The sequence below is a fragment of the Leptopilina boulardi genome, unplaced genomic scaffold (assembly GCF_019393585.1).
Source record: "Leptopilina boulardi isolate dan_hultmark-lab unplaced genomic scaffold, ZJU_Lbou_2.1 LbouV2_156, whole genome shotgun sequence".
NCBI lineage: Eukaryota > Metazoa > Arthropoda > Insecta > Hymenoptera > Figitidae > Leptopilina > Leptopilina boulardi.
This window is the reverse complement of record NW_026137703.1, coordinates 171,260-197,980: the sequence shown is the minus strand read 5'-3', so window position 1 is coordinate 197,980 and position 26,721 is coordinate 171,260. Positions and strand designations below refer to the sequence as shown.

The following is a 26,721-nucleotide window of genomic DNA, read 5'->3' as shown; positions in this document are numbered from 1 at the left end:
CATTAAATGTATTTTTACATACAAAAGAGATTCTTTTCAGATTTTTTCTAAAAATAAGGACAAACTTCTTTTCCACTAATAGCAAAAATCGTTTACAGTATACCTTGTCAATGTGGGGCTTCCTATATCAGAAAGACTATTCAATATATTAAAGATAGAATTACACACTATAAAAGTGATTGTAGACTCGAAAAGAGGAACACAACACTAGTTACTCATTCTCATGAAAATAATCACATTTTTAAATTTGAAAATACTAATATTGTTTGTTTAGAATCTAATTATAAACGCAGATTATTTAAAGAAATGTTTCACATTTTAAAGTGCATTAATTCAGTAAATAAAAAACTGAAATTAAAGATGGTAAAAGTAAAAGTTTGTTAAAATACAAAAGTTGGATTTTCTCAATTTGCTCCAAATGTAAGAGTCCCCAAACATGGACCCCATAGAACAATACACTAATTGACAAGCTGTCAAAAATTTTGGTGTACGAGTTCCAAGAGTCCGCACCCAAAGAGAAAATAGATCTTAGGATCCCTCCAATTGCAGAACGGGCACCAGTTGCTGCTTTAGCAGCATGCTGCGAAAAAGAAGTTGAATTTGAAAAAAATGACTGCTAGATAATTATACTCTTTCATCACTTCAATAGCCTCCTCTCCATACTTAAAAGAACTAAATTTCTTCGCCAGAGACCTCCCAGACTTCGTAAAAATTACAATTTTAGTTTTGCTGGTATTGACAATCAATTCATTTTCAGCACAGTAAGATCGTGGCGCCTCCAATTTCTAACCTAATTCCATTGGGGAGTCAAAAAGCATAACATAATCGTCAGCATAACCTTGTATTAAAATTTCGGTAAGATGGTTGATTGAAATACCCTTACAACCGCTCTTAATTAAATAATCTTCTAGATCGCTGATAAATAATAAGAAAAGTAAGGGGCTAAGAGTCTGGCCTTGCAACACTCCCTGTGTAACCTTCACAAAATCGGTAACACCATTAGCACATTTTATGCAGATGAATGCTTGTGAATAAAAACTTCTCAATATATTAATTAATTTTGAACTTAGGCCAAGGCTGGTTAATTTTTTTCATAATAGAGGGTGTGAAACGGATGGAAAAGCTCCTTTGAAATCGATGAAAACGGCATATAATACTGTGTTTGGTTTACTTAGGTGAATATGAATGATTGAAAGAAGCGTAAAAAGATTATTTGAACAGCTTCTGCCTTTACGAAACCTTGATTGAGATTCACCCCAGCATTTAGGAACCATTTCCTTGCTTAAAATAGAATTAAAGAAATATGTCGTGTAAAGGATCCAATTCTGAGGTAGGTTCTTATAAAATTCATTACTAATTCCATCAATCCCGGGAGCCTTTCCATTTTTACAATGCTGTATACTTTTTACAACCACTTCATAAGTAATTTCTACATCAAGGAAGGGATGTAAGGGACTCAACATTTGAGTTTCAGAAAAGATACTGTTCAAAGAAGGCTCAGGGTAGCACGTGTGCAGATATTTTAACCACGTAGAAAGATCTATATACGATTCATGACAACGTCTTTTTCTTGTTGAATTAACAATTTTCCAAAAAACGCTTGAATTATTACAATTGGCAAGTAAATTAATTTAAGCCCTCGATAATTAATCTTTTTTGATTTTAGAATCATTTTTGAGTTCTGTATCGAAACCATTTTTCTTAACTTCCCTCAATGCTAAACGTAAACGCCCCTTGGCCTCTCTACATTCCCTATCAAACCATGGCTTGTTACTATTCTCCGTCAGAAAACGCCTGGGAGGGTAGCCCATACTCAATTCCGCAGTAACAAGACTTACAGTCGAGGTAAGCTTCTCATTCAATGCATCCACATCCCCGCTCAAGCTTGACACCTCCCCCTCCACTTCATCATAGAAGTGAAGTCATTTGCTTTAGACCTATCAAAACGAATTACCTCTTTCAAGCGAGGCGTAGACAAATTTACATTACTGTAGGTATCCGACAAAGTTAATACGACTGGAAAATGATCTGATAGAGTGGGGAGATGCAAAACTGGAAGATCCAAATATTCTTGCAACATTTCAAAAGAATATTTCAAAAAGTGGTTATTTTTATGCTCCTGGAATGTAAGCGGAATATTATTTTAAAATATTCCCAATATTCTATTGAAATATTCCAGGAATGTTATGAGTCATAAACAAAAGGGTGCCCACAACCGGAACTATTCTCTTACTCTAGTGAAAAAGAAGGATACTAAAAATTAGATTTCATAAAGCTTAAAAGACTATTTTTTAATTTTATATTTATATCATATCAATGCACATAAGCGCGATTAGTCCGCGTAAATTCGAAAAGAAATGTAAAATCTCAAAGCCACGTGTCCCGAAGTGAAACCCTTCCCTTCTCGTGGTCAAGAGTAGCATTTTACTGACACCCCCCTTCCCCTAAATGGGCCACGTGGTTTATGAAAGACCCCTTACCAGTTTTGCAATTAGCGAAAATATTTTATAAGTTTACCAAGTTTTAAATGAGTTGCCAGTTACCTATTATTTCTCATATTAATGTATCCTTTTATTATTCTTGCAGTTGTGTCCAGTTACTACAGTACTTGTTACAGCAAGATAATTTACGATAAGATTCTTTTATTACTGCAAGTTGACGTTATCAACTGTCAGTGCCATAACTTTCGGAACGATGAGGGCGCAAAGTTGAGTACAATTATCTTATTTATTTGTATTACAAATATAATAGAATTAAAAGTAATTAAAATATGAATAAATTTCTCACTGTAGAAAGAAAGAAAGACAAGGACGGATAAAAAGGACACTAAAGTTGTTGACTTCCTTGTACACAATAATTAAAAATTATATATGATTAAAATAAAATGGAAATCTGATTGTGATACAATTGAAAAGATGAAATGTAAAATGGTATATACGCTCTGCCCTTAAAGTTTCTCATGCATTTTATATAGGAAAAAGTAGTTTTTCGTAAAAGTTATATAAAATGCTAAAAATAAATATTTTCCAATCGGCAAAGGATATTTATCTTCAAAAATGTCCAAACTATGGAATTCTAATGAATCTGACATCAAATTTTGAAAATACAAAATAATGGATCCAATATGTCGACCAAAATTTTTAGAAATCATCAAATTCTCTTAAAACTCGTTAGTCAGGGGTTTTCGGGGTCGCTGATTATAAATTTGACATCATATTCGTTGTAAGGAAGAAATGGTTAACAAAATATAAATAAAGTTAAACTTTTCTAATATATTTAAAAAAATTAATCAGCAGTGAGATAATTTGTTAATCTAAAGTATATGTTGCTCTTAATTAGTGTTTATTTACAGAATCATAAAGTAAGGTAAGTTGAAAAATTTAGAAACATTATAATGTGTCATTCGGTTTATTTTTTCCATTTATGAAATTTAAAAAATCCACAATGGCGTATCCGACATGGCATTAGTTTTAAAAACTTTGATATATTAATCCGCCATATTGTCTTTTCAAAATATGATGTTAGATTCATAAACAGCGAGCCTTATAACCCCCGAGTAACGAGTTTCAAGCAAATATGATGATTTTTTTTTAAATTTTGGTCGCCATATGGGATTCTTTGCCGATTGGGAAATATTAATTTACAGCGATTTTATATAACTTTTAGGAAAAAACGACTTTTTCCCATATAAAACACTTGGCAAACTTCAAGAACAGAGCGGCGCCATTAAATATCAACCGATTTAAAAAAAAGAATACGTGTCTCTTTATTTTCAATAAAGAATAATTCTGGGGCTGTCCTATTAAATTTTCAATACTTTGAAATTTTTGTGGACCACCCTAATACGCATATCCCTAAAAATCTGTGGTGGTGTATATGGATTTTACCGTAATGAACAGTGAGGAGTATGAAATTTTCACGACTCTTGTAGTAATGCGACAAGACTCGATTGGTATCATTATTATTTCTATTAATTAATCAGCTAATCTTAATATATTATCAACTTGATCAGGAATTTACTTGTCGCTATAGTTTATAATCTAGATTTGACAAGATTTTTTTCGATATAGAGTAAGTGAGTTCCCTCTCGTTGTGTTTCGTTGTGTTTCGAGTCTCCTAGTAATCAGGGAGGCAGCAACAAATTTTTGGAACCAATTTTTTCCGGCCGATAATTCGTGAATTAATTGGGGCAGTTGTTTCATGAATCCTCGTGATTGTCAGCTGCGCTACAAGTGATGAAATGGGGAGCTATACCCCCCGCCCACAATGACGTAAAAAATATATTTTCCGTCATTTCTTTCTGACTGGAAATTTGTCAGATAATAGTTTACATCATAATTTAATGAAATAAAAACATCAGCCCGTTACTCGATCATGTAAAAAATAGTACTTTACGATACAAGTTCGAGATGAGTGTCGTAAAAGCATTGCTTTTCTATAAAATCGGCTTTCGAGAAAGAGTATAATATACTATTTTATATAATAAGTGCATAAAAAGTCCAAAGTAAATATCAATAGATTATTAATTCAGAACCACTATCAAGTCTACATGAAAGTTCATACACGAAAGTGGGGGGGTTACCCACCGAAAGAATCAGGGGTAGGAGCCCCGACTACAAAATCCGACTCAAAAGATATTAAAACATATTATGTATATATGTATATTATGCATGAAACTTAGCACACATTTAGAACTCGGAAAAATAAGATACGTATTTTTTATATCGGCAAAAACCAATGTTTAGGGGGTGATACGCCCCCCCCCCCAAGATACCAAGTTTTATAAAGATCAAACAATTTTTTAAAAACTCAATTCGACATTTTGAATTTTGCAAATCAGACCTGTTTCGTAATCAGCGACCTTGGAAACCCTTAGATACCATGTTCTATGGAAAGTTTTTACTTATTTATATGCGACTGGATATTATTAGGCGTTTTTTGGATCTGGGAAGGGTTTACTTTGTGACGAAGTAATTCGTCACAATGCCATTTTCGAGTTGGGTTGGTTTTCGCACGTTCGGCAGTTCAGAGGGCAGGCCGAGATAGGAGTCCGGGACGTGGCGCCATCACGGCGGCCATTATCGGAACGTGTGGAAAAGAAGACGACGAGGATCCAGAGAGAAGCCGGATCAATATGGCGAGAGCGGGCACGTGAAAAGTAAAGAGTAGGAGAGAGTTTTTGAGTGTAAAAATAAAGAAAGAGTAAAAAGAGTGTAGTGTGTAATTCTTTGATGTACATCCCAAAAATACCTGAGGTCCATCAGAATATTCCAAAAAGGGGTTATCGTTTCGTCTTTACATTGGAATAATCTCGAGGGGAAGGCGTTCAATGGGACTTGGACGGATCACCAGAGGGTCTTTTGTGAATTTTTCGTCGTAAGTAAGCCCAATTTTGTTGTATTGTGTCTCAAGGGTCGTGTCCCTTTTCTCGACTTGTGCTCTCGACAGAATCTCCTCTGAGATTTATTTTGTTGATTTTGAGTTTTGGGCTTATTTTGTGTTTTCTCGGATTTGTCAATTCCTTCCAAAAATTGGCTGACGTCTGACAATTTTCACGTTGGGTTATCTTTTTGTAACTTTAAAAAGGGATTCTTAATTAGCAATATTAATTAATTTAATAATTTCGTTATAAAAAATTGGCGCCCAACGTGGGGCCTCGTTGGGAAACTTTGAGACACGACAAAAATTTTGTGACTTTCTCGACTTGATTTTTTCGACAGAAAATATTTTGTTGCTTGTAGTAATTTTTCATGTATTGAATTTATTATGTTCCTGCTGAGAAATTTATAATTTGCGACATGGTTGAGGAGTTGTGTTCGGGCGAATAAAGTGAGACAATTTCGCGAGTGTTCCCATGTAAAATTTAATATGCATAGCGGCCGCCATAGTCACGTGTAAATTATTCAACGACTAATTACTCAGACATTTCTCGACAGATTTTGATGAATCGATTTTTTTCGGTATCAGTGAATTTTTCTGGATTTTTGTGCGTGATTACATTTTCAAAAAATTATTTATTATTAATAATTGCTTCCCATGTGGCGACGGTCATCCTAAAAAAATTTCTTTAATTATAATTGGAAATTTTAGTGAGTAAAATTTCCTTAACGACAAGTCAAGTAATTGTTTAATTTCTTTTTGTTTACCAGGGCCGTGTCAACGGACCGACGGGCCCTATCAAAAATTAATTGACATTTTACGTGAGAATTTTTAAAGGGAAAAATTCTCTTAATGACGATCCGGTTATAAAATTGAATTTTTACGAGTGACCAGTGCCGCGACTAATAGAGAGCGGGCCCCAAAAATTATAATTTTTACCAAATTTAATTTTTGCGACAGGTTAATTTTAGCGACAATTTGTTTTGCGAAAAATTAAGTGGTGCTAATTTGAATTTAATTGTCAGGGCGGTACCTATACAATTGGCACCCCTATTTCTAGAATTCCAAAATAAGTGAAAAATTTTAGGTAGTAAAATTTTCCTTTGCGACTAGTCAAGCAAGTGTATAAAATTTATTGACCAGGGCCGTGTCGACGGGCCCTTCAAAAATTAATTTACAATTTTGCGTGAAAACTTTTAAGGGAGAAAAATTTTCTTTGTGGCGACTCGATTATTTAGTGGAATTTTTTTTTGTGTTTCTCGACAATTAAATTTTTCGAGCGTTCAAGATGGCAGAGGCTATTGAACGAATGCATTTCTACAAAGAAAGGATGCGTCACTTGTTCACAATTCCACAGGCGAAGGAATTGTGGCAAGTGATTTTAGGAATGCCGGTAGGACAAGTGGTAACAAGTCTATTGACTAATCAATTATGTATTAGTGGCTCATTACAAGTTTTGCGAGAACGACTGTTTCGGGCAGAATTGAAACTCGCGCTTCCCCCAGAAACTGACGTATCCTTTTGCGACGAGTACGATAAAGGGAATTCAGTTAAAGTTTTTCAGTTTGAGGCATTCACGGAAGAAAAATTATTGCCCAATGTAAATCTTGAAGGAGGAAGCGAGTTTTATTCGAGTAGCGACGAGGAGAAAAATTCATGGCCGATTCGTGACTTGGGAGTTTTAGGAGATCAGCAAAGTCAAGGGGCCATATGAAAAAGGTGGGGAGATAAATCATCGCACAGCAGACCAAGTCCGACCACCGATAACTTTTTGTCCCCTCCACCGCCCCTTCCACAATCACCACCGGTGATGTCCACATTTAATGGCTGCTAGTATGGGTCAGAATGTGGGGGATAATAACAATTTTCACCGGCCATCTCAAAACCCAGTAGAATTTGCGACAGGGGTAGGCGATGAAATAACTTCTCACGGTGCTCTTGAACGAAATCAAATAAAAAGTTGCAACACCTAGAATTTTCATCCAGATTCTAAAAATATATTGTTCCTAGATCATATTAATCAAAAAATTGAAATCTTTTATCCAGGGCTTTTTGAGAAAAGTGATTTTTAAAATTTAGTACTATAAAAATTGATTTATTTTGAATAAAACATAATTTTACTTAAATCCGTATTTATAAACACGTATTATTCTAATATGTATTCTATATTTGTAGCAATTCCCTAACAGAGCGCGTTCTTTATATACATAAATGACCCTTAAGGGGTTTCCTAAATTTTTTTGCCCTAAAATAGAAGGTTTATAAAAGATCGTGTACTCATAAGTTTTAAAATATAATTGATCAAAAGTTTTTACATGTTACTATATACGTCAAGAACTATTTAAAAAAAAATTGCGATCTTAAAAAATATTATTATGCTCCTTCTACAGAGGTCGCTATGTACACTGGTCAAAATCAAAGTCCTTTACGGTAACCACTGTAGCTCATCGCAGAATCATCTAAAATAAAAAAATCAAACGTGATTTTAAAGTTTAAGACCTAATACAGGTCCTAAACCTCGAGATATTAAAAAAAATCAAAAATTAAAAAAATGGCAAGCTTTGGAACCCAAAAAACTGAAAAAACACCATTTTTTTGACAATCAATCACTCACAAAAACCTGATTATTGAATATTTTAAATATATTAGAGGTTTAGGGCCTGCAAAAACTTCCACTGAATCGAATGCAACTTGAATTTTTGAAATCGGTCAAACGGTTTTTGAGTTCTACTGGTTACCATTTTTAAATATAGTGTTTTGAGAAAAAAGCGTTTAAAGTTTTGATATCAAAAGGTTATAATTAGTCAAGCAGAAGTAACTAAATCAGCTTGAAAATTCTTACTCAGGGGTTTTTGGGGTCGCTGATTACGAATATGATGTCAGTTTTTAAAAATTCGAAATGGCGGATCCAATATGGCGGACATGAAAGTTAAAAATCAATTGCATTTACTCGAAACTTGGTACTCGGGGGTTTTTGGGGTCGCTGATTACGAATATGATGTCAGAATTTAAAAATTCAAAATGGCGGATCCAATATGACGGACGAAAAATTTTAAAACTAATCGGATTTGCTCGAAAATGATGAAATGATATGAATATGATGAATTGTCCGTACTGGGTCCATGACCATGTCGGGTTTATTATCAGCAAACCAAAAAACCTTTTTTATATTTGAATTTTCGAATTCTGTCATCATATTCAATCCAAGCATTTTTTAAATTTGTCCGACATCTTGGATCCGCCATTTTGAATTTTTAAAATATGACTTCAGATTTGTAATCATCGACCTCAAAAACCCCCAAGTAGTAAATTTCAAGCAAATCCAAGCATTTTTTAAAAACTCGTCCGCCATATTGGATCCGCCATTTTGAAATTTGAAAAATGGACACCGGATTCGTAATCAGCGACCCCATAAACCCCCGAGTAGGACATTTCGAGCCAATCTAAACACTTTTTAAAAAACTTGTCAGCCATATTGGATCCGCCATTTTGAATTTTTAAAATCTGACATTAAATTCGTAATCAGAGACCCCAATAACACCCCGAGTAACGAATTTCAAGCAAATCCATTCGCTCGGTTTATCGTGGACACGAAAGGGTTAATTATACGATCTGTAGACGCATATATATATATGTATTTTGTTAAATAACTTAAGATTTTGAGCGAATTACGATCTAATGATTTAACCACACATTCTTAACATACTTTCCTATCAAAAAATGAAGAAAAATAAATTCGATTTTTTTGACCACAAAAATTTAGGAAACCCCTTAATGTAAACTTAAAGGGCAAAATCATGCATTTCACACTGTGATGTTAGTTGTTCGAGTTGTATTTGAAGGAGCTTGTAATGTCTTTTCTTTTGAGTGATCTGTAATGTTTTTCATAGTATAAAATGCCGCACAAAACTCTCAGTCACAATGAAAATCGACACAAGGTGTGTTTTTTGTGTTTTCGAAAACAAAAGGTAATGACTGTTATAAAAGATCAATTGAAAAGTGATATGACTAGTATTATTACTAATTACGTCGATGGAGATAATTTGCCTGCGGCTCTGTGTTATACCTGTAAAAGACGTGTATATCATGCTAAAACCAGCAAAACTCAACTTGAATCTCCAGATTTATCAATGTTCCCAATACTAAAAAAAGTAACACGATCACGAAACGTATGTGAATGTAAAGTTTGTTAAATAGCGCGCACAAATGTTCAAACTGCCCCTGCATCGTGGAAAAATAAAATTTTCAATGCACCTCTTTAAGCGGATAGAAACTAACGTATAAAATGCCAAAAAAATGATCTATTTATTTAATACTTCCTAGGAGTTTTATTTTTCCACGATGCAGGGGCAGTTTGAACATTTGTGCGCGCTATTTCACAAACTTTAAATTCACATATGTTTCGTGATCGTGTTACTTTTTTTAGTATTGGGAACATTGATAAATCTGGAGATTCGAGTTGAGTTCTGCTGGTTTTAGCATGATATACACGTCTTTTACAGGTATAACACAGAGCCGCAGGCAAATTATCTCCATTGACGTAATTAGTAATAATACTAGTCATATCACTTTTCAATTGATCTTTTATAACAGTCATTACCTTTTGTTTTCGAAAACACAAAAAACACACCTTGTGTCGATTTTCATTGTGACTGAGAGTTTTGTGCTGCATTTTATACTATGAAAAACATTACAGATCACTCAAAAGAAAAGACATTACAAGCTCCTTCAAATACAACTCGAACAACTAACATCACAGTGTGAAATGCATGATTTTGACCTTTAAGTTTACATTAAGGGTCATTTATGTATATAAAGAACGCGCTCTGTTAGGGAATTGCTACAAATATAGAATACATATTAGAATAATACGTGTTTATAAATACGGATTTAAGTAAAATTATGTTTTATTCAAAATAAATCAATTTTTATAGTACTAAATTTTAAAAATCACTTTTCTCAAAAAGCCCTGGATAAAAGATTTCAATTTTTTGATTAATATGATCTAGGAACAATATATTTTCAGAATCTGGAAGAAAATTCTAGGTGTTGCAACTTTTTATTTGATTTCGTTCAAGAGCACCGTGTTCTGTTAATCAGGAGGAGAGAGTCCCAACACCATCCCTAACCCAACCCCCCGGCCAAAACAGGAATAGGAGTGGAAAAGTATGTGACAGTAGGCGCACATACATAAAGAGAAAAAGGGGTTCTGGAGTAAAGAGCGAACCCAGTGAGATACATAGCGACAGTAGAGTGAGACCGCAAGTTAGTGACGGATTCTCGACTAGGGAAGGGGATCGTCAAGAACGTAGGGATTCCAGCCGAAGGCTTACTTCTCGGAATACTCAACGGATTGATGCTAGGAGGACACTCTTTGATAATTCTTCCACTGACAATGAGACTGACGTTAGCGACAGGACTCAGAGGCGAAGATATTATCGTGTAGCTTCTCTATTAACTAAAGCCAATAAGACCTTAAAAAATTGGGATATTAAATTCTCTGGTGACGAGCGAGAAGATCCTGAAGAATTCCCGGAGAGAATTGAAGACTGTCGAGATTGCGCCATGATAAGAGACGAAGATCTTCTCCAAACACTTCCTAGTATTTTCAAGGGCAGTGCAAGTAGATGGTTTTGAACAATCCGCCAAGAAATCAGTTCGTGGAGGTCATTTAAAAAAGCTTTTCGATGGGGGTATTTAACTACCATTGATGATGACGAAGTGATAGATGAGATGAGGAGTAGAACTCAAGCGAAAGGGGAGAAAATATCCTCCTACATAACCAGTTTGCGACTTATAATGGGGCATCTTAGGAAACCATTGTCGACCAGGGAACAGGTTAAAATCGCGTAAAAGGGACTAACCCCCACTTATGGAAAACAAGTTGATTCATCGGGGTTAGAATCACTCTCGAAACTAGAGAGAAATTTGCGACAGTTCGAAAAGGTTCAAGATCTCGACGACAGATACGTTCCCCCACCCCCTAAAGAGAAAATGCGTTTTCCCGACGCGGCTTATAAGGGTGCGAAAAAGGACGAGAAAAAGCCATCTTCCTCAAAAGAGACCAAGAAGATAGCGGCCTTAGAGGATGAGTCAGCGACGGGTAGCAAGGTAGAGAAGGTGGTCGACAAGAAGATTAAGGGGAAAAAGTCGAAGAAGACAAAGAAGACTGATTCTAAGAAGGGGACTACAGAGGTGAATGCAATTAAGCAATCAAGTCCTCAGCCATCCGCGACTCTGATACGGGCTTCTAACCCTACTCCTATTTTTGCGATAGTGGCCGCTGGGAAAGGCAAGCGCCAATTTCCACCAAAACAAGGAGCTGGAAATACTGGACATTCAGCACAAATTGCGAAGGGTGGCCCGAAGCCATTTGTGAATTTCCTTAATTGTTTGAATTGCGTCCAAGTAAGAGCCGCTTTGGGTTACGGACAATGGGGAGCACAGAGCGGGTCTGTACCCCACTCCAACCCACTGAAGAATCCTTAAAACCGATTCTTAACGACAATCTTATGAGGCACTTTTCGACCCTGGAGCGATGATCTTGGTGATTAGTGACAGAGTCAACCGTTTAGCGTCAAGGTCCTTAGTTCAGTAGTACAAGACATAATTTTAGATGTGGATTTCTGTAAAGCCTGGAATATGGAGGTACAATTGGGACTGGGGTTATGGAGAGTTTTCAATGGCGACTGGCATGTTTTTGGTGTCAAGGATGGGCTTGAGAGTGATGAGTCGATCTACGCTGAATGCGCTGGAATCTCTGTGTTGACGGACAAACAAAGAGAGATCATTCAAGAAGTGGTGAACCGATTGGTTCTTACAGAATCTGACGTACTGGGGGTGACAAATCTGACAGAACATAATATAAGGGTTACAGATGAGACACCAGTACAGCATCGACAGAGACGCATGTCACCTATTATGATCATCTAGGCCCAAGGAAACATGATTCAACTACATGGGCAAGGCGTGATCGAACTATCAAGTAGCGACTGGAGGAGTGCACCTGTGATTGCCAGAAAAGGAAATGGAGATTTTCGAATGTGTATCGAATATAGGGATGTCAACAAGGTTACCGTCAAGGACGCCTATTTAATTCCGACGATAGACTCCATACTCGACAAGTTGAGGAAGGCGCGATACTTGTCGAAGATTGATTTAAAATTGGCTTATCACCAAATTCCAATGGCAGAATAAAGCAGAAAGTACACAGACTTTACCATCCCCGGCTCAGGACTGTGGCAATATCGACGAATGCCATTCTGCTTGACTAACGCGCCGATGACTTTTCAACGATAATTGATGCTCTTTTCGGACCGGAATTCGAACCTCATGTGTTTGGTTATCTCAACGATATAATAATTGTGACGGATACTTTTGACGAACACGTGAAATGGCTGGAGATAGTTTTGAAGAAGTTGTCAGACGCGGGATTTGTGGTTAACCCAGAGAAATATGAGTTTGGGTGCTCTAGGGTTACCTACTTGAGGTATCTTCTCGACAATGAAGGATTGCGACCAGACCCCGAAAAAACCGAGCCAGTAAGGAACTATCCAGCGCCAAAGAACTTTAAACAACTCCGGAGATTTTTGGGCATGGTGGGGTGGTATTCGAGATTTATCAAGAACGATAGTGAAATCAAGATACCTCTTCTTAAATTGCTCAAGAAGAGTCGAGACTGGGAATGGGGCGAGGAGCAACAAGAGGCTTTCGACAAGTTGAAGGACACACTTACGACAGCGCCAGTGTTGGCCTGTTCTGACTTTAGTAAGACATTCACTATCCAATGTGATGCGAGTAGTTTTGCTATTGGAGCTGTTTTTGACTCAGGAGTTTGACGACGGTGAACATCTGGTGATGTTTATTAGCCGTGTTCTGACTGGGGCAGAACGGAATTATAGCGTCACGGGGAAGGAGTGTTTAGCTCTGCTGTGGGCGATTAAGAAGTTGCGACCGTATATCGAGGGATACAAGTTTAAGGTGATCACAGATCACAGTGCCCTAAAGTGGCTTAGAAACTTGAAAGACCCGAGTGGTCGACTAGCGAGATGGGCCCTGGAAATACAGGTGTGGGATTTTGAAATCATTCACAGGAGAGGTGCATTGAACCAAGTCCCAGATGCATTGTCTAGGATGAGTGAGGATGACGAAGAGATGATCGATGCCTTTGATGCCATTATGCACCAATGGTATCTTAAGCGACGAGATTTGGTTCGACTATTCCCGGAGCGTTTTCCTGGATTGAAAATTGAGAACGTTCATCTTTATCGACATAGGAGAGACCCGTTACTCCTTCTGATTGTTGGCGACAAAGATGGTTGGAAACTGGTGGTACCTGAGGAGTACAGAGGGAGAGTTCTCCACGACTGCCATGGATTGGCGTCGGCAGGTCATTTGGGGGTGGAGAAAACTTATAATCGAGTGGCGAGAGAATATTACTGGCAAGGAATCTCGAACGATGTCCACCAGTATGTCACTGGATGTCCCCAGTGCCAGCTTCACAAGGCATCACAAGCAGGACCGGCAGGACTAATAGGACAGAGGATAGTTGAGCGACCTTGTGCAGTAGTGGCAACGGACACGATGGAATTTCCACCAAGTAAGAGTAGGTGTAAATATCTCGTTGTGAAGCCGTTGCGATCAGCTGATGGAAAGTCGGTGGCCAAAGTATTTGAAGAATTGGTCCTCTTTCGCTGGGAAACCCCTGACTTTTTATTAACTGACAATGGGAAGGAGTTTGACAACAAGTTCGTCAAGGAAACGCTTCAGGAATATGGTGTCAAACAAATCACCACACCACCCTACCACCCGCAAGCTAATCCTGTGTAGAGGAGTAACCGCACATTGAAGACCATGATTGCGACTTTCATAGGGAATGATCATCGCGACTAGGATCTTTATGTTCACAAGTTTCGCCATGCTATGAACACTGCGACACAGGTGGGAGGGTGAATGTATCAGGGTTTTACGCTACACTGTGTGCTTTAATAATTTTTTTTCTTAAATATCAAAATAAAAATGTTTTCTCTATATCATTTTCGAAAGCTTTTTTGATTCTCTTTCCATGCATTTTTGAAAAAAAAGTTTTGACAAGGAAAATGAAACTCAAAAATAAATTTGACTTTTTCGGGGTTAAAAGTACAATTTTTTTAAATCGAAAGCTAAAATTTTTTCCTACAAAAATGTATAGTTGAAAAATGGGCCAAGAATGTTTAAATATTAAAAAATAGTAAAAAATAATTAAAAATCGGACAAGTGCGAGTTACACTCGCACTGAAATCGAGGGTTCCGTACTCGAAGCGAACTTATTTGGTATAAAAACAAATGTTTAAAAAATATGTGTTGCATGACAACTAATATAAGTGATACGAAGAGGAACAATTTTCTTGAATTTTACAAAATTGTTCCTTTTTGTATCACTTATATTAGTTGTCATACAACACATATTTTTTAAACATTTGTTTTTATACCAAATAAGTTCGCTTCGAGTACGGAACCCTCGATTTCAGTGCGAGTGTAACTCGCACTTGTCCGATTTTATTTGTTTTAGAGTTGTAACGACTGAAGAAATAAACTCAATCATGTTTATTAAATTATTTCTATAATCTACACATAAAAATACGTAAAAATAGTAAATTTGAAGCCCTTTAGAAAAAATTTTTTCCTTTATTGGGAGAAAATTTATGATTTTTTCTAAAATTATCAGTTTTTTCTTGACAGCCCCAGAAAAATCAACTCCAATCATCCTCGCTATATTTTTTTTGTAATCTACACGTAAAAATACGTAAAAATATATAAATTTGAATCACTTTAGATCAACTTTTTTGCGGAAAAATACATTTTTTTCTTAAATTTATCATTTTTCTTCAAAAATTTGATAAAAATTGATCATCAACTCCAATCGTGCTTACATTTTATCCCTGTATTTTTCACGCAAAAATACAGTTTTACAGCAAGTATGAACAGTCTGGATTGAATATTGTGTGCGCTGGGGAGAATAAATCATTTTTTTCGAAATTTTTGATTTTTCCTTGACAACGCTATGTAAATTAATCCGAATCAAGTTCGCTATAATTTTCCTGTAATTTTCACGTAAAAATACGTAAGTGTGTCAAATTTGAGCTCTTTATGTCAAAAGATGTGGCCGCTAGGGGGGGGTACATAGTCATTTTTAGGTATTTTTCGTAAAAATTCATGGTTTTTCCTTGACAACGCTATGTTAATCAATTCCAATCAAGTTCGCTATATTTTTTTTGTAATCTACACAAAAAAATACGTTAAAATATATAAATTTAATTTCCTTTAAATAAAATTTTGTTCGTTTTTGGTGGAAAAATACATTTTTTTCCTAAAATTGTCATTTTTTCTTGAAAAACTTGATAAAAAGTTAATCATCAACTCTAATCGTGACCGCTTTTTTTCCCCTGTATTTTTCCCGTAAAAATACATTTGTATACTAAATATGAATTGTCTGGGTTGAATATTGTGTGCGCTAGGGAGAATAAATAATTTTTTTCGAAATATTTGATTTTTCCTTGACAACGCTATGTAAATTGATCCGAATCAAGTTCGCTATAATTTTCCTGTAATTTTCACGTAAAAATACGTAAGTGTGTCAAATTTGAGCTCTTTATGTCAAAAGATGTGGCCGCTAGGGGGGGGGTACATAGTCATTTTTAGGCATTTTTCGTAAAAATTCATGGTTTTTCCTTGACAACGCTATGTTAATCAATTCCAATCAAGTTCGCTATAATTTTCCTGTAATCTACACGCGAAAATACATATGTGTACTAATTGTCAGCCCTCCAGATAAATTTGTGTGGCCGCTAGGGGGGGGGTACACGATTTCAAAAAAACCGATATTAATAGGGTTCCGAACCGAGTACGGAACCCTAAAAATGGTCAATAAAGGCAAAAAAATTTTAATTATGAATATTTAAACATTCTTGACCCATTTTTCCAACTATATATTTTTGTAGGCAAAAACCTCAGCTTTCGATTGAAAAAAAGAACACCCCAAAAAGGTCAAATTTATTTTTGAGTTTAATTTTTTTTTGTCAAGAAATTTGTTTTCAAAAATACATATTACCAATCGAAAGACCTTATATTCAAAAAAAAATTTTCTTTATATTTAAGAAAAAAAGAGTGGACATTTATATTACATTAATGTAATGTTTATTTCATGAACATTATACTTCCTCGAGGAAAATATTTAATTTAATTTACATTAAAAAAAAAATTTTTAATACTTTTAATTTAATTTATTTCAATTTCGTTATTCTTATATTCAAATTTTTTTTTTATATTTAAGAAAAAAGGGGTGGACATTTATATTACATTATTGTGATGTTCATTTGACGAACATTATGCTTCCTCGAAGAAAATATTTAATTTAATTTAAATTAAAAAAAAAATTAATACTTTTAATTTAATTTATTTCAATTTCGATTTTGCATTTCCTGAAGAAGTTTTTGTGAATTCTTAAATTTTTCTTTTTCTTAAGTTCTTTCAAATAATGTATATCGAATGTATTAACGTTTTGTTGACGTTAAAAATAACGATTAATTTTATAAAAGGTAAAATATATAGATCAATCAATTAGTTTCTATATAAGGAATGCAATTTTGCGTAAAATTTGGAGTAAAATTTTTGAAAATTTTTATTAAGAAAAAAGAAAAAAAATATCTAATAAAAACAAAAAATTTAAATTTTTTGAAAAAATAAAAATAATGATTTCATCTATAAATTTAGGTAAAATATGAACTTAATATAGGTTAGAAAATTCGTTTTAACGCAAAGAATACATTTTTAAAATAAATAATGTGAAATTTTAAAATAAAAAGCTTTTTTATTAAAAAATATATTTTTAACTTTTTGAAAAAGTGGTCCCAAAAAAAATTGTGTGGATATTTTTGGAAATCCTGGTGTCTGATTTTTGGTATTAGTAAGTAGAATTAGCATGCAAAATTTCAGGGCGATCCGTCAACATTTATTCGAGATAATTTGTACACAAAAAACGGTGCCATACACACACATCCACACACATACATCTGGACATTTGTTCCTCATGTCAAAATATAACTATATTAGTTAAAATTTATTAAAATAATTGATTTTACGAAGTTCGAAAATTGTCATCACTATGAAGCTTTCTACGAGGAAGCAAAAAATTATTAAAACATGCGGTGTAGCGTAAAACCCCAAAACATTCACCCTCTCCTCTTTGGTAAATATTGGACTAAATGAAAAAAGATATTTGCCAAAGATTAACATCTATGAGTACTACAATTACTTATCACTTCACGTGTGATCCCCAAACAGATAAAAAAACTCGATAGAGTTATCACAAGGTCCTCATTAGCTAAAAATAAAATTTTGGGTTTTTAATTTCAGATGATCCAGTTTCGACTTACGATGAACAAGGCAAAACAGTTATTTTTTAGAGGCGTCTTCGAAAATCACGTGCCAATCCGTTCTTTCTTCATATATTACTTAGAAATTTTATCAAAATATTCTTTAAACGAGTCAGTATTTATGAAAGGAGCCACACAAAACCTTATTTTCTTTTTCGTTATAAAGTGTGTTTTTAATAGTTTAGTAAAAAATCTATTGTTTATTTATAAGACGTTAATAAGAAAGTGTTCTGTATGATATTTCCAATCTGAGAAAACCACTTGTTCTTTAAACATTTCTGAAAAATATTCCGTTGAGAAAAGAAATGGCACGAAGTTTTTAATTTTAATTATTCATACCGCAGTGTATCGGACTTGCGACTCTGACTTACAATGTGTCATATAGGTCAAGCAGTAGAAACATTAAGAAAATTAATGATACAATAAAGGCATAATGGCAAAATATAATTCTTATAAGACATCAGTTTTTAAAGTTCTTAAGGAACAATTTTTTAAACAATAATGGTTAAACAACAATTATAAGATAAGAAATATTATTTTGTTTAAAAACAATTTTTTAATTTTTAAAAAAATAATTGTTTACAGAATTGTTGTTAGAAAAAAAATTTTACTTGTTTTTAAAACAAAATAATATTCTTATGTTACATTTAATTTATTTGGTTAGACGGTTGAACTCACGATAAGTTCGATTGGGCCTTGCGGATATGCGATAATTTCTGAATAGGTACTAAGCTGGCAGTCACGGTTGAGCTTACGATAAGTTCGACTGGAACTTGTGAATATGATATACTTTATGAGTATATGTTTAGCAGGCAGTCACGGTTGAGCTGACGGTAAGTTCGACTGTGGCTTGCATATATGCGATAATTAGTGAGTAAATATTGAGCCATGTTATTTATTGAGACACGTGATCATACGAAACAATATTTTTGGCAAAAAATTGTAACACAAGTTTCACATTGAGTGAAAGTATCAAAAATAAAAGTTATACAAAGTAGATATTTAAATGTGTTTCTTTATTTATATATCTTTATTTATTTATATAACAAAGAGTTTATTATTGTTGGTGTACGGAACCGTTGAATTAGTGCGAGTGTAACTCGCACTTGTCCGATTTTTTATTTGAAATTATTAAATGAGGGTGGAAGTTCATATTGTTTTTAAATCTGATGAGGCCCGACGTTGACGGGCAAAAGCTCATTTAATTACGAATTTTAAAAATAAAATGTGGATTCAACCAAAAAAACAATTAACATCTTTACTACATTATAGAAATCCAAAAAAATTTTCTATACTAATTATTTTTTTCTTTAATGACGAAGGAAGCACGCTACGCGGAAAGTTACAGTAAAACATTTTATCTCTTTTTAAGTACATATACGTATTACAGTCTTTTATAGTTCAAAAGACTGTGTAATATTTTTTTCGTACGAAATTGTACTTCACAATGTATAAAAGAGCAAGGATCTATAGTAATACATGCCTGGCTAGTATAAACAGTAGTACAGAAACTCCAAGATATGCTGTTGCCATATAAATCCAAACGTCTAAACTTAGAGGGCTGAGAAATGAAAATAGGTTTGGCGGTTGCTTTATTGGTTTCCTATATAGTATGCTTATTCCTGAAAATATATCATAAAGTTTACAAATGTAATTTTTTAAAAATTTTACTATTAAATTTAAACTATTACATACAAATTTCAGTTTATGAAAATTAAATATTGTTCTATTGGGATCAGAAATCAATGAGAATCATGAGAGAAATGAGCCATATGTGATTATACATAAATATTCATGTGGATTCTCATGTAATTACTTACACTTTTTCTTATCAATTTCCCATATAAATTTTCTTCATAATTATCCACATTACATCTTACAAAAAATATCAGGGGAAATCCTCAAGATTTCGTTATATAAAATTTTACATAAATGAGTAAAATATAATAGTTTAGGAGCCAGCGACAGATTTTGGTCGGTCATTTCCTCCTAGACGATAATTCGTAAAACAATTGGGGCAGTTGTCTCATAAAGACTCGTGATCTGCAGCAGCGCTACGGGCTGTGGTATGGGGAGCTATACCCCACCCCAATGACGTAAAATAATATATTTTCAGTAATTTCCTTCCGACTGAAAATTTGTCAGATGATAGTTTACATCATAATTTGAAGAAATAAAAATGTCAGCTGGCTGTAACATGGTGGATTGTACGTCAGTCGGTTACTCGAACATGTAAAAAAATTATGTTTTCAGTAATTTCCTTTAAATCGAAACTTAGCTAGATTGTTGTTTATATTCAAATTTAAAGAAATAAAAACTTCAGCTAACTGTATGCGGGTGGAAAGATCGTGAGCTGGGTCAGTGTTTGTATTATTCATTTTTTCAAATCCGATGTACCTCAAAAGCCAATTTTAAATTATAAAATTCCGCCAATTGTCGGGATTTTTTTGCCCAGATTTCAGTACGCTCTGGTGACTGAAGAAACACAGCAAACAATTTCTTTCCTTGAAAAATTATTGGCCTATAATGTTATGGAAAAGATTTTGTTTCTTTAAAGCAACTTTTTATCGAACACAAAACTGTTATTTGTAACGTATTTTACTGTTTAAACTGTATTTAAAGTCATAATTCAAAGTGTCTATTTTAATTTAAAATAAAGGATCTCAATATTCAATTAAAACTCGCAATTCTATTTGAATTTCAAGTAATAAATTTAATTTAATATGGTGTTATTGCCTGGTTCCTAGCGCACATACCATTCACTGATCCAGCTGACGATTTTTCCACTTATATATAGCCATTTGACGTTTTTAATTCTTTAAATTGGAATGTAAACAATAATCTGGCTACGTTTTGATTGAGAGAAAATCTCACTTTTTTCTTTAAATTATGATGTAACCTATTATCTAACAAATTTTCAGTCGGGAGGAAATAACTGAAAATATATTTTCTTTACGTCATTGAGGGATAGCTCTTTATCCCACCGCCGGTAGCGCAGTCGACGATGAAGAAGCTTCATGACACAACTGCTCCAATTATTTCTTGAATTATCGGCTGAGAGGAAATTGGTCCCCAAAATCTGTCGCTGGCTCCCGTACTATAAGATACCATATAGGATTTCATGTGGGTACTTAAATATGAACCAAAAATTTCACATGGATTTATATAAAGGAACCAATATACCATTTCATATGGGAATTTCTAGAAGAATGCGTTATGCAGGCGGCAATTTACAAAAATTTAAAATTATTTAATTCTCAATTTAATTAAAAATCAAATAATATTATTACAATCCATCTAAACAGATCAGCATTTGTGGCTTACAATATACTTTCTAAGTTAGTGTCTCAGCTCTTATAGTATTCAAGTCTGATCTTAACTGTGAGAGAAAAATCTCACTATTTTGCGGTGTTACAGTAAAACTATGATGATTCTATGTAGAAATGTATATAAGAACTTAAAATTCACCACATATGATCCATATGGAATTATGTTATTTATTATGTTATTTGTGGACTTCACTGTTTTAGTTGTCTAGATAAGATACTAAGTTGGAAATTATATGGGAAATTTCAATAGAGATATATATCATATTTACTCTCTTACGCCGTTAGATAATATTGAATAATATAAAAGCTGAGACTCTATCTTCTTATTATTTGTTAAATATGTCGTTACTATTCGTCCGTCATGTATAGTATCATTACTTATGTACTATTTCAACTACTATTTAAACATTCCCGCGTAAATAATATAGTAAGCGCCCTTAGTAGTCGACCGAGCAAACAACAATACTGCCTAAAAATACATATATGAGGCAAAGATCCTGAAATGACCGATCAAAAAATTAAAAGTTCTCGAATTTAATCCATACTTTTCTAAAATGTTGTAATTGTTAGTAAAAGTTTAAAAATCAATAATTATTGAATTTAATAAAATAGTTTTTGAATTACATTTTTAATTTTTGACTTTTAAAAAAAAATTTCAATGTACAATATTTATAAGTAGAATGCATAAAAGTAAACAAATACATATAACGATTTTTAGAGCTTTTTTGACGGGCTACACGATGATGATAAAATATTTTTTTAAATAAAATTTGACCTTGAAATTCAAGGTCAAAATGTTAATTTACGTATATCTCAAAATCGGATTTAAAAATTTTTTTTTTAACTATCTCTATGGAGATAGTTTTTTGAGATAGAGACAATTGATCACACGCCCGCACTCTAACCGCGCGAGTAGTAGGGCTGTGCCGGTTCTAAAACAGTTTGACCTTGAAACCCTTTTTACAACCCTCTTGGCCCCACACCACCCCAATAATTTGCATATTAACCCTTTTATTCACCACCCACCACCCCACTAATTTGCATTTTAACTCTTTTGATCACCGCCACCACCCCTTACCACCCACTTTCAACCCTGTTGGCCACCCACCTTTTGAATTTTAACCCTTTTGATCACCTCCCACCACCCCTTACCCCACCTTCTTTCAACCCTCTTGGCCACCTACCCCCCCCTAATTTTCATATGTATTTTTAAACTTTCACCCTTTTAGTCGCCCATCCACCATAATTTGCATAACCCTTTTCAGTATAAACATATACTGTCCCAAAAATTCAAAAATCATATTTAGAACCTCGAGGAACAAAGGGTTCACGAGATACCGCGCGGGACTGTGGGTGGTTGGGAGTGGGTGGCTGTGGGTGGCGCACAGTGGATGATTCAAAAGTGAAAGGTGCGCGGGAGATTTGAGTGTACGGTCACCGGGGCCCGTTGGTAGTCCATGCGTCAAGTGGGAGTGGAGTTCAGTGGTGGGATGTTGTGTATGGTGGGGACTACATGTACCTCAGGCGATTCCCGTGGCAAGGAAAGCCTTTTTGTTCTAGCTTCCAGAATCAGCAACATCAGACCTCTGGCACTAGTCATATATCTACAGCAATCCTCTTCAGAGGTACATTGTAAGTTTACTCAATTTACATGTCTTTTACAAACATTTATCTTAATATGCATCAAATTGATTGTAATTTTGTTTCTGTTTCAGTTATACTTAAACGAGCAAAGTGAAGCTTCGCAACATCGTATTCGGCAGACATCTTTAAAAAGCAGTTGTCATCGAGGACTATACCCCACCCCACTCCCTTCACTACCACTACTTCTTTTCCAACTTATTCCAAATTCTCTTCATTAGGTTTACAGATTTTTTAGGTTATTTTCAGCGTTCTTTTCAGATTTTTCAGCTTTTTCCTTATACAATGCTTTTCAGAATTTAAAAAAAATGGCTAATCGTAGAAATATCGAAACATCTAAACCATACACCTCTATTGATAGTTTCAATGAGATTTGTGAAGCCTTAGACAATTTAATTGATGCTGCCAATATAGAGTTATGCTCTAGAAAAACCGATGATGATCGACTCATCGCGTTTCAATGGCATCACAAGTCTATACAAAATTATACAATTTTAATTAAATTTTTAGAAAATATATCTTCTCAGTTTCTCAAAAACATAGGATCTTAACGTTATTACATCATATAAATTACTTGAAATGCCACTTTGATTCGCTGATGAAGTGCGGTGCAGGACTTAACCAATCAAATGAAAAAATTAAATGGGCTCTAACTGATTCGGCTTTTAATAATCGATTACAAACCGGCACTGTCATTAATTGAAGTCACTTAGATGTTAATGAATTCTTAGATGATGCCTTTGTTCCTTTAGAAAACATATTAGAACTTGTTTAGACACATTCGGTCCATTGAAAGTATATACAGTATTCAATGCTAAATATAAAAAGCTTTTACCTGACGGTAGTACAGAATTCGATATAAAATATTTCATTAATAAGTCAGAGTTAATTTTCCCTTCAACTGAATTACGCGATTGGTATAATGATTATGTAATGCAGAAAACACTTAAAGAAATTGAAGATTTTCAAGATAAAGAATCAAATTGGCAACTCTATTCAATCCATAAATTAGATGTCAATATTAACAAATACAATCCTTTGCGTGTTGGTTCTTTCATTGATCTACCGCCACCTATTAAAGCTAAACGTGCCTGTGTCAATGTTAGAAATGAAAAGGATAATGAATGCTTCAAGTGGGCAATATTATCAGCATTGTATGAAGCTTCTTCAAACCCATCTCGTTTGCAAAACTATGAATATATTTAACATCATTTAAATTTCACTAATATTAAATTCTCCGTAGCACTCAATGACGTTGCAAGATTTGAAGTGCTTAACAATATTTTAGTAAACGTTTATTGTCTTGTTAAACGAAAGGGGAAATTCACAGTCTCGCCAATAAACCTAACCTCACAGAAACGGTCCAAACATGTTAATCTTTTACGTGTTGATGATCACTACATTGATGAGGATGATGATAAAGAAGAAAAAGAAGATTCCTTAATTTCCAACAAATACCACTATGTTTGGATAAAATCTTTATCGCGACTAATAAACAACCAAGTATCCACAAATGAGCACAAGTTATTTATTTGCGATCGTTGTCTTCACTATTTCAGAAGCAACGAAAAACTTACTGAGCACACTGAGGATTGCCTGAAAATGAATAACACCAAAATCATCTTACCTAAACCTGGATCTAACAGTCTTCAATTCAAGAACTTTAGTAATAAAGAAAAAGTACCATTCATCATATATGCAGATTGCGAGAGTCTACTGGTTCCAGGGGAGAATTCTTCATCTATGGGATGTCACACAGAAGTAGTTCAACAACATCAACTTCTCAGCATGGTATTCTATTTAAAGAGTTATGATGACTCTTTAAATGAATACAGGGCATCACCCAGGAATGAAGAAGATCCGGCGAGATGGTTTGCAAAAGAGTTGAAAAAGTTGGCGGAAGAAATTGAACCTACATTTATGGTAAATATTTCAATGGATACTCTAAATGCAGATCAAAAAGCCGCATTTAAAGTAGCTAATATCACAGCCCCACAAAAAAAAGTGTTATGTACTTTTGACCGGAATACCCTAACCCTATGTATTTTGACGCGCTGAACACGAATCCGAAGTCCGTTTTGCACCATCACGTCAGGATTTTTTTCGAACCTCAAAAAACATGTCGGATTTTGAGAAGTAGGCGATTTTTTTTAAAAATTGATGTATTAACTTCAAACTTGGTATCTGGGGGTTTTTTGTGTCGCTGATTACGAATCTGAAGTTAGATTTTCAAAATCCAAAATGGCGGATCCAATATGGCTGACGAATTTTGAAAAAATTTTAAGATTTACTTCAAACTTGGTATCTATGGGTTTTGTCAACAATTTGACACGTATGTTTTGTTTTTCCCCTAAAGCTGATTTATGGGGGGAACTACCCCTTGAATTTTTTTTTGGTAGGGGGACATTATTTTACGAAATTTTTTAAAAATTAATGTGCAATAGTGTATCTGGGGGTTTTTTGGGTCGCTGATTACGAATCTGATGTTAGTTTTCAAAAATTGATAATGGCGTATCTATAATATGGCTGATAGAAGTCCATGTTGGATATGCCATTTTGAATTTTTGAAATCTGACATCAGATTCGTAATCAGCGACCCAAAAAACCCCCAGATACACTATTGCACATTAATTTTTAAAAAATTTCGTAAAATAATGTCCACCTACCAAAAAAAATTCAAGGGGTAGTTCCCCCCCCATAAATCAGCTTTTGGTGAAAAACAAAACATATATGTCAAATTGTTTTCAAAAAACTACAAAACTGACAAGTTTCAGAAAAATCGGCGTATGGCACTTCCCTAGTGTTACTTGTCAGCAACTTAGAAAAACTGTAGATACCAAATTTCGTAATAATCTGACAATTTTTTAAAAATAATTCCTTAATTTTGAATCAGGCATATCGAATTTCGGAAATCTGACATCAGATTCGTAATCAGCGACCCAAAAAACCCCTAGATACCAAGTTTGAAATAAATCTTATAATTTTTTCAAAATTCATCAGCCATATTGTATCCGCCATTTTGGATTTTGGAAATCTAACTTCAGATTCATAATCATCGACACAAAAAACCCCCAGACACCAAGTTTGAAGTTAATACATCAATTTTTAAAAAAATCGCCTACTTCTCAAAATCCGACATGTTTTTTGAGGTTCGAAAAAAATCCTGACGTGATGGTGCAAAACGGACTTCGGATTCGTGTTCAGCGCGTCAAAATACATAGGGTTAGGGTATTCCGGTCAAATGTACATGACACTTTTTTTTGTGGGGCTGTGTATTTGGCATATTTGTATGAAAACTAACAAGCATGGAGAACTAAAAGTTAGAGATCATTGCCATCTAACTGGGGTGTATCGAGGTGCAGCCCATCAAGATTGTAATGTCAATTATCAAGATTCCCGAATAGTTCCTGTAGTCTTTCATAATTTAAGTGGTTATGATGCACATTTTATTATTAAAGCAATCGCGAATGAGTTTGAAGGTAAAGTTGACGTTCTTCCCATTAATAAAGAAAAATATATTAGTTTTACAAAACATGTTGAAGCAAGTCTCATTAAATTCAGATTCATTGATTCATTTAGATTTATGGCATCATCTATAGATAAATTAGCATCATATTTAAACGAATACAAAATTGTTAATTCAAACTTTTTAACCTATAGCGATAATAAAGTTAATTTGTTAACCCGAAAAGGAGTTTTTCCTTACGAGTATCTCGACTCTAAGGAATAACTCGAAGAAACTCAGTTACCCCATAAAGAACATTTTTATAGTACATTGAATGATTCAAATATATCAGATCAAGAATATTTACATGCTCAGCAAGTATAGTCAGAATTTAAATGTAAAAGTCTTAGTGATTATGTTTATTTATATATGAAAACTGACATCTTGCTGCTTGCTGATGTATTTGAAAATTTCCGTGAACAATACTTAAAAGCATACGGGTTAGATCCTGCAC

The 26,721-nt window shown here is 34.2% G+C and overlaps 1 protein-coding gene across 2 annotated transcripts in view; it reads right to left on the bottom strand.

The window, feature by feature from the left end:
- Window positions 1–26,721, bottom strand: part of LOC127276932 (glutamate receptor ionotropic, kainate 2-like) — a 588,544-nt gene that overhangs the window by 417,616 nt on the left and 144,207 nt on the right. For both annotated transcript variants that reach the window (XM_051297684.1, XM_051297685.1), the window contains exon 5: window positions 19,276–19,414. In XM_051297684.1, coding sequence (XP_051153641.1) covers window positions 19,276–19,414 — 139 coding nt within the window. The remainder of the gene's footprint in view (window positions 1–19,275; window positions 19,415–26,721) is intronic.